Here is a 9,730-nt window from a genome sequence, read left to right as displayed (position 1 = left end):
TATCAGGCATTAGAAGGTGTGTCAATCACTGATAATAAGCGAAAGTGGTTACAGGTTCTAAGAATGTCGAATAAATAACCCATATCTTCAACGAAAACATTGTGAACCATATGGGAAAGGAGCCTCTACCCTGAGTTTCCAGCACTAGGCCTAATGATGAAGGATGAAGGCCTAAAGTTATTGAGGGAAAAGCCCTATGAATCAAACACTAGGTTCTTTACACTTAAACATGTTTCCACAGAGAATGTTCTTCATCTAATGTAAGAACTTGCTTACCTTAAAATTGTCGGAAGTCGTAGAAGCTTCTAGATTTCGTCCATTGGGTTGGAATAGAAACGGTTGAAAAGCTGGAATTCTTGGAACTGGGTGTTGGCGGCATTACTCGTCTTGGCATGAGGGTGGGGATCAATCGACTGTTGCTCAGCTTGCCAGTAATCTGATGACGAAAGAGGCACAGATTGAATCCCGTGCTGGTGAAGTATGCCGCTGGGGTTATCCGGGTGCATTTGATGGGGATGGTCGAGCGCGATTAGATCTGGCTCATACACACCCCAGGAATTGTTTGACAGAAGAGAGAGAGCACGACGAATATCGAGTGCGTCTACGTTGGGAGGCAACGACTCCTTGAAACCTGCATTAATGAAATATGTTGGTTTTGGCAAGAATCTGTAAACATCCCAAATCTAAATGTTCAGAAATCAAGAAGCTGGAAGATGTTCGGCACAAAAAGATAGCATATTGTTTGCTAAGAAACAGATAATGTTTATGTTATACTTTATATGTATGGATATGCAAGCCAACATATAAAACTGCTAGCGTGCTCACAGGAAAAACAAAAGATAGATATAAGAGGGCAAACACCGATATGATCCGACATAGATGATGCCACCATCTAAACAAGATTACCCTATAGTATGTGTTGATGTTGAAGTATGTTCCTTCGGTTGACAACCAGTTTTAGTATCTTTGCTTCTAACATAATTAAGACCGGAACATGTTTTGTCTTGATTGTTCACGCAAAATTATGTGTACATTTTCCTTAATGTCAGGTAGAAATACACACACACATAAAATACCAGATACTACCCGACTTTGTCACATAGTAAATCTTGACAACTCCAGGATAGTGACCGAGAATTGTTGTGTTTTCATGGTTATTATGTGTATACATACTAAATTAGCATTCTGTTGCACAACTTGGTTTGACAAATGCACGGAAGTGGTCACATTTATTTGCATATTCTTGTTTTTTGGTATATGTCTAAAAAATGAACTAACTGAATTTGATGTATTAACTTGATGAAAGAGTTCAGCGTAACCAACAAAAGCAAAAAGTAAAATGTGTCGCTTTTAGCAATAAAGCAACCAAAAAGCTCATGAACACCCTAAGATCAGAAAATAGGTAAAGATCTATGATGAAACAAATAACCAAGATAACTGCATTTAACATAAAAAACATTTTGGTCATCATGGTTTATGATTTCACGTCTTGGTCGGCTTCCATTTCTGATATTTAACTCATTTTTTCTGCCTCTGCGCAAACTTGTGGGGCAAATATCAAATTGAACCCTACATTCTATCACCACTCTTTGGGGACAAGATAATTATTGATCAACTCTAGAGAGCATGCAAGAAAACAAACCTTGATCAAGAACCTCGACTCTGGTGCCCTTTGATGGCACTGACCTATTGAAAGCAATGGTAGGCATGTTGACAGCACTTGGCAACTGCATACCTAGCGAATGAGGAAGGCCATCAAGGACTCCAGATTTGTCAACCTTTTCTTTTGCTATTGAGTATGCTGAGTTTGATGAGTTTTCCCATGTAGAACTTACAGCAGGTCTTGTTTGAACCAGAGGGGTATTGTTTAACACAAAACTCAACTGTTGTCTCCCACCTGTGCATGTAAAGTCTATTGAGTGAATGACAGATGAAGCATGCTTGAAAACCGTATCCTATGTTTATGCATGAAATCTACGAATATGATGAGCAGAAGATCAACTACACCACAAATAATGTGTTGAGAATGTAAGGGCCTGTCTGTTAGCAGCTTAATGAGCTTCATGGGACTCGCAGCTTATTCTGTCAGCTATACACGACTGTTTGGTAATGACTTAATGATATAGAAAGTGGCTTATACAGTAAGCAACTAAGCATCTAGGGGGGAGCTTTATGCAGAAAGCCAAGTTTTTTCCAAACCTGCCCTTCCCAATTAAAAAACATGCTCATCCCATCTATGAAAAAACCATCCCAAAACAACTTCCCAATCTATATAAACAAATTAATCCACAATGACAACTTTATCCATACAGGACTTGATGGAAAACCAACCAAAACAGGCCCTAAATAATGCCACATTAAGCTTAAGGAAACATATATGTGTGGGTGTTGATTCATGTATGTATGTAGAGGATTTATTATATATATATATATATATATATATATATATATATATACTATTAGTATTATAGGCTGCATACCAATAGCTCAAGTAGCATGACTGGTCTGCAGAAGCAAATGCTTCTTGAGTGATCATAATACATGACGATATAAACATGCTAACCAACTCAAAATTCATTGATGATGTACCATAGAAAGATGAAGACAGGTTTGTTGGGTTAAAATGGATCGTCTCCTGCTGTGGCTTTCGGCGGCGTGCATTGTGATCAGAAAGCCGTCTGCGACAGCTCCGCTTCTTTTCGTCAAACTCTGACAAACTGTGAAATCTAAGCCAACCATTTAAAAGCAATTATCAGATGAAAACCTTGCACAAGATGGACCAAAACCATAAAAAAGTTATCTGGCGGTAGATCCATGAGAAACTATATTAAAGATGTTAATGGAAATTCCATAATAATTTCACCTGCTACACTGTTGGCAAAACCGACGTTCAAGACCACCCACGACAACTTTTGGACATTTGGAATGACTTTCACAGACTCTGTGTTTCCGATGGTATTCCTTGGCAGATGAGAGATCAAGGTTGCATCCTTCAACTTGACAACGTTGAATAGGTGTACTTTGGCAAGATGGTTTAACTTTCTTCCCTGTAGATACAGACGATATAGGAATATCCGAGAAAGACGATGTTTTTGAGTTGCTCCTAGCAAAGTTATTCTCAAAATATGTCCTTTTACCAAGTTTTAGACCAATGAATGGTTCACCGGAGCTAACTGAAGCCTCCAATAATGGAGAAGTTCCATTCAGCTCACCTCCGGCAAACTCTTTCTTCCTGCTGGAGGTGTTGAAATTCTCGAACGAGAATTTGGATACTTTCATGCCCTCCTTGAATGAAGATTCAGTTGAAGCCGATATTGAGCTCTTTGCTGATGAATTATTTCCCACATCAGAGGCAGATCCTCCACTGCCACCAACAACACCAGATAGATTAAAAGACCCATCAATGTCTTCTTCTCCCTCTCCAATCCCCCAGTTGGTTGATTGTAGCTTCTTAGGACTAGTCATAACTTTAGAGCTGAATATTTCATGGTTTTCCCAGTCCCACTTTGTATTCCACTCCATGTTTGGAAAATTCTTCTTCTGGTATTTTCACTTGGTCTTCTTACATGGAATGCAAGTGAGATTTAGATCTGCAACAACTAAAACAAGCAAATATTTACAACAATTGCTTCCCTGAAAGTGCATGAAGTTTGACCAGACAAGAAGATGCAAGTGGGGAATTTAACCAATAAATTCAAATGACTTTTTCCATGGATCTAAAGTATGAGGGACCCAATTTCTTCATAGTATAAAGTTTATGTAATATAGTAACTCATACTAATTCAATAATTTAAGAGAAAGGGCAAAAACAACAATGGAAACAAAGTACAAAACCATATTGAGCTAATAAGTAAGCTAATTTTCTTGGTTCTACAGATCCCACTCAGTACAGAAAGATCTAAATAACTAACATCTCTCACAATAAAACTAAAATCAAACAGAGCCTATGGTTAACAGAAAAAGATTGTTGATTTTTTCTGCAAAGACCAATCTAGCATTATCCATAGGTTCGATTCTCTCGTGTATCTTGTAGAGCCTTGATAATACTTGTACCATTCTAGAACTTAGGTACGGTTCATGTCTTTAGAGCATTCCTTGGAGGGGTGGCCTCCCTCATTTGTATTGTAGCATCCAAGGTAAGAGTTTGAGAAGATAACAATAATGAACTTACCGTATTCAGACTATTCGTTATTCTCTTCTTGTGTTCTTCATAACCCTTTCATCTTGCATTGCCTAATTAGCTCAACTGGGGTTGACGTTAAGGCTGTAAGTAGCTTTAAGGGGAAAGTAAATCCGTATACATTCATCTACCATATAAAGGAAATAGCACTCCAACTCCACAGATCAGATTTCCACTTAACTATAGTAGTTAACAGCATCTCTTCATTCTTTTATTTCCTGTATTTAACTCCAATAATTGAAATAGATGGAGGAAAAAGTTCCTTTTTTCTTCCAAACAGACAACAAATGCGAAGTACACAGATGAATAGGACTCAACAGTAGTGACCTATGGATGTTCATTTAGTTTCACAGAGCCCACGCAATTTGGATCCTTATTCCTGGAATTTAGCTATAAAATAACCTTCAACTACAACATAATACTACTGTCAATTATTATATATATGTATGTGTGTGTGTGTGTGTGTGTCAACCAATTTACATACCTTTTCCTTGCAGACAATATAATTGGCATTCTAATTATCAAAAATCACTTTGCATCAACCAATATCTATTTGCAAACAAAAACAACATATTCAGATTGTCATCACTCGAATCTGAAACAAAAATATCATTTATTTTCACCCAACCTAATAATCGTCAAAATGAAAAAATAAAGTCGAGTGAAAATAATGATGTCCCCAGTTAAAAGGCGAAAATAGGACATTGTTTGGAGTCGACGAGGCTTGTTCCCCACATGACGTGGAAATGTCATTTTCTGAGTAGAGCCAGAAAGTAATTAAGAGTGATATAAAAATTATTTGCTTTTCCTCAAGTAGTAAAAGTACACATCTAGCCAATCCATTCATTCATTCATTCACTCACTTTCAGTTTTCGATAACAATAATAAATATAAAAATGAATTGATACTATTTTGGATATTTTTTCCAGATCAAAAGATCATAATGCTTCGAAAACAAGCACTTGTTTCACCAAAACCGGCAACAACAATCATTAATACAAGTAACAAACAGTGTTAAATGAATCGCTTCCCCTTTCTCAAACCACAAACTCGCTAATACTAAATCCGAATAGCTAGGGTTTCTACAATCGGAAATACCACACTACTTCAACAGTCCAACTGAACAGATTCAGAAAAGCAATCAGAATTAAGATATCTATCATCTTCGAATCTACTTCGTACTCCACATCTACTACGAGTTGCAAACATTTATGGAAATAAAGCAAAAGGTAAGATTGCTCGTTTAGGAATATGTATGTATATATAGCGATATTTACTTACCGATCCAAGTTAGCCCCTGCAACATCCCAAAAATTGAAGGAAAATGGGAAGATTTTCGCCTTACCGAATGAAGAAATACAGAGAGAGTAGAGAGAGATTATAATAATGGAGAGAGAGAGAGAGTGTGTGTGTGTGTCTCTGTGTGTGGATACTGAGTGCTTTTTTACGAGTTAAGAGAGAGAGAGAGAGAGATATTTTTTACTAGGTGTCTGAATGCGGGAGAGAGAAAAGCTTAATAAATAGAAACTTTTCAGTTATGACCCCTGAAAAAGTATGGGGAACAGTAACAGTCCTCTAAACTAATGGGCTCTATTTTAGTATATTCTTGTCTTTTTAAATTGTTTAAAAAGAATATAAAATATCTAAAAATAATACAGGGTCCGTTTGATAATTGCTGAATGATTTGGTGCAAAATGATTAACTAGTCAAAATAATTAAGAGACTATCATGGTATAGTGCAAAATGAAATATAATGGTTTGGTAATTATTTACAATGAAATTAGGTCACTGAATGATTAAAGAAAGTTCAGGATACAAAATCATTCAGAGAATTTTAGAATCATTAAGAGGCATATTTTTTTTTTTGTCAAACAACATTCACCTCTTAACGATTCAAATATGGTCTCTTAATATAACTATTAAGAAGTAAACAACAACCCCTAAATCATAGTTTAAAATTAAATGTATCGGTCGTTTTGGTTGATCATTATATATTGGATTTTTACATATGTTGTTTCATCTATAAAATAAAACATGAAATTGTTTTTACGGTTGATAACATTTAATGGGTTTATATTTGATTTACAACATATATATATAAGGTGGGGTTTAGGGGGGAAACCGCAAAAGAAACCGAGAAACGCCTTAATAATCGTTTATTTGTAAGTATACACATGTGTATACAAATAATTTGTTTGGTATGCACATTTGCATATACGTGCATAAAAATCAGGAAACATCTTCGATTACTTGTATATACATGTGCATGGGGGTGAGAAAAAACCGACCTAAAACAAAACACCAGAAAACCGATCAAAAAAAAAACAAAATCTAACCGACCCATATAACTCGAAGTTACCCGATCTCCGAGATCCAATATTTTAGATGGTTTACTCGGTTCGTGAAGGATCTCTATATCCATCACCCAAACCCATCTGAAACCCGAATAGCCTTAATATAAATATGTTTTATAATTTTCAATTTTTTATGTATTTTCTTATATATTGTTTCCTTAAAGTCTTAAACCTAATTGAACTGTCGAAGACATCATCTACCAAGAGTCTGAGATAACCTTGAGTTCTGAAATTTCTTAAATGTTGAGTTCTCCTCGCTTTCTTTGCTTCTCGGTCTCAACTCTCGGCAACGGCACCCACACCAGCAACCACTCTAAGTTTTCAGCCACTTTAGTCCACAACACCACCAAATGGTCCCTGATCTCTGTCTTCCAGATTCCTTCGGTTCAGTCTTATGACTTCACATGAAAGCTGGGGGAAAAAAATTGCACATGAAAGCTGCAAAAAATAGAAACTGGTTTGCATTTTGCTGCTTGAAAATCACATCCCCCACCTTGAAGCTATAAAGTCCACCTGAATCGACTTAAATTCCACCTGAAACCTGCATCATCCAAACTTTGTGGTTTGTTTTACCCAATTGTGACTTTGGGGGTATGTCTTACGCCAGAACCTCGAGCGAGTCTCTAATTTGGCCACCGACCCGATCCGACATATATTCACCCCTACATGTCCATACCATACAGATGAGTGATTGTTAAGGTGTTCATCGGTTTTTTATTTTTTGGGGTTCCCCTAAACACCTCCCCTTCTCTTTTTCTCTCTCCATACACACACACACACACACACACACATATATATATATATATATCATTTTAATTGGAAATGAGAGAAATTGAAAATGACCAAAATGCCACGTACTTGAGAAAGAAAAATACATGATTAACAAGATTTACCTAATCCGTGATTAAAATGCAAAAGCATAATGACGATATTTGTAGTTATTTCGTATGAGAAACCTATCCGTAATTTTTACCAAACCACACGAACAAAGTTTGTAATTTATTTTTGGTTTTATGACCGATTTCTTTTTATACCTAAGCACATTTAAAATTTTATCGTCTTATAAATCATCCATTTTATAACTTTAGAGTAACAAAACTTGTTACATTTCAAGTATTTTGTTATCTTAAAATCAATCATATTTTGAGAAAGTTAATGTCGTCAAATTAATCAGATAAAAAATTGACATTATAACAATAATCACATGTAAAAGTACTGCATAAAAAGAAATCCATCATATCTTAAAATTTATTATCATAAATTAATGTATATTGAAAATTACACCGGTTTTATCCAACAATAAATATTACATTTTTCTACTAATACCTTTGAAAATTGATTGGTTTCTTATGATAACAAACTTTAAAATTACCAAAGGGCTTTTAACCTAGTGGTTTATGAGTCTTTAGCCTCCTATGAGGTTAAGGATTCAAGCATCACCAAATGTGAGAAGGGTGTGTGAGTTTATTTGTTTTATTTTGTATTATCCATTATTTATGTATATAATGCATATGTATTTGTACATTATTTTTTTGAGTAAACTCTAATTTTGGTCCTTGAGGTTTAGGAAAATCTTTGAAAGTTTTAACTTTGATAAGTCTAAAAATCGTCTTTATGGTTCACATTTTGTTCTGAACGTGGCCCTTAGTCACTAACCCCGTTAACAATCTCTATTAGAATGAGGGATAATTTAGTCTTTTTACATGTTTTCATAAATATCTTTTAAAAAATTGTAAAATATAATTTATATATTTTTTCTTAAATAATATATTATAGCTTTTAAAATTTATTTGTTGATTTAAATTTATATATATATTTTTAAATTTATATATTAATTGGTATATCATTCCTATATATATAATAAAAAACAAAAAAAAATTCTAAATTCTAAAAACTATAATATATGATTTAAGAAACAATATGTAAATTATATATTATATTTTTCTTCATATATTAAGAAGATGGGTAAAAAGACTAAACCATCCCTCACTCCAACGAAAATTGCTAACGAAGTTAATGAACGTTCAGAGAGAACCACAATGACTATTTCCAAAGTCATCAAATTTCAGATCCCATTTTTTAAAACTTCATTAAACCTCAAGGACTAAAATTAGAGTTTACACTTATTTTTCAGAAATAATATTAGAATAACAAATATATTTACTATATTTATCATTTAACTTTTTTTTATAAATATATTAACTTATTTTATTTAATATTATAATAGTGCGTTGGAGAAAAAATTCTTAATTTTTATATCTGTGAGTGTTACAGCACTGGGCTGTTGATACTCTTAAAAGGACCATAATAACATCTCCAACAAATATATCTTCAAAATTTAGAGATTTATCTGTATTATATCCTTTTGTTATCTGTTTTGGAATAATGGGTTGGAGAATAAAAAAAACCTGCGTTTTTATATTTGTCAGTGTTACAACAATGGGTTGTGGATACCCTTAGATGCACTATAAGAACATTTCCAACATGTATGTGTTTCAAATTTAGAGATTTACTCGTTTTATGCTCTTTTCCCCCCCCTCTATTTTATAGGAGAATTTTAGCATAGTTTTTGGAACAATTTTTTTCTCATGATAACTTCAAGAGCTATATTGTATGTTCTCTCTCTTCTTCTATATTTGTAGATTTCTCTTCTCTCTCTTACTTTTACCTATTTTAGAGGATAGTTTAGCATGACTGTTGGAGCAAAATTTCTAAAATAATGTAGTTGTTGGAGATGATACAGAGCATCTCCAAAATGATCTATATTTTGGGTAACGTACTTTCAAAACATTCATTTTGGTATCTAAGATGTAAAGTTTTAAACGTTTAAGTACCGGGTAACCAGTTACCATATTGATGTGACGAGTGATGTGGTATCTGGTTAATGTTTCAGTAAATAATACTGAGTTTGATACGCTAAAATCTTCAAAATTTCTAAAGTAACGTACTTGTTGGAGATGATATAAAGCATCTCCAACAGGATCTTTATTTTGAAGATTACTCAACTAAATATATCATTAAAATATTTATTATAAGACTTATAACACATAAAATATTATTTATCTCTTAAACATTTAAACTCAAGCAATCTCATTGGTATTTATAAATAAAAAATCATTTTTCGAAAAAATCTTCAAATTTAAAAAATTTCATTTTCTTTCTCGTATTTTTTATTTTAAAAAACTATTGAAATAAA

The 9,730-nt window shown here is 33.9% G+C and overlaps 1 protein-coding gene across 3 annotated transcripts; it reads right to left on the bottom strand.

Annotated features, from left to right (window-relative positions):
- On the bottom strand, positions 1–5,592 carry LOC112523129 (squamosa promoter-binding-like protein 12). Of its 3 annotated transcripts, XM_025132594.1 has the most exons (6): positions 5,462–5,592; positions 3,138–3,599; positions 2,864–3,047; positions 2,590–2,726; positions 1,643–1,897; positions 1–631 (listed from the first exon to the last, which is right to left on the bottom strand). In XM_025132594.1, exons 2-6 carry the CDS (start codon positions 3,520–3,522, stop codon positions 306–308), a joined length of 1,287 nt encoding a protein of 428 aa, XP_024988362.1. In that variant the 5' UTR covers positions 3,523–3,599; positions 5,462–5,592; the 3' UTR covers positions 1–305. The 3 variants fall into 3 exon arrangements, with proteins under 3 accessions (XP_024988362.1, XP_024988360.1, XP_024988361.1); XM_025132592.1 differs by having other exon boundaries at positions 2,864–3,599; XM_025132593.1 differs by having other exon boundaries at positions 2,864–3,590.
- Positions 5,593–9,730: the final 4,138 nt, after the last annotated feature.

Source organism: Cynara cardunculus (genome assembly GCF_001531365.2).
Source record: "Cynara cardunculus var. scolymus isolate 2C chromosome LG 12, CcrdV1, whole genome shotgun sequence".
NCBI lineage: Eukaryota > Viridiplantae > Streptophyta > Magnoliopsida > Asterales > Asteraceae > Cynara > Cynara cardunculus.
The sequence above is the reverse complement of the archived record's forward strand: the minus strand, read 5'-3'. Positions and strand labels throughout refer to the sequence as shown.

Coding starts and splice junctions, on each gene's coding strand:
- LOC112523129 (XM_025132592.1), bottom strand. CDS start 3,522: ATGGAGTGGAATACAAAGTGGGACTGGGAAAACCATGAAATATTCAGC. Junction 2,727..2,863: donor TTTTGCCAACAGTGTAGCAG/GTGAAATTATTA, acceptor TGGTTGGCTTAG/ATTTCACAGTTTGTCAGAGT. Junction 632..1,642: donor AGTCGAGGTTCTTGATCAAG/GTTTGTTTTCTT, acceptor TCATTAATGCAG/GTTTCAAGGAGTCGTTGCCT.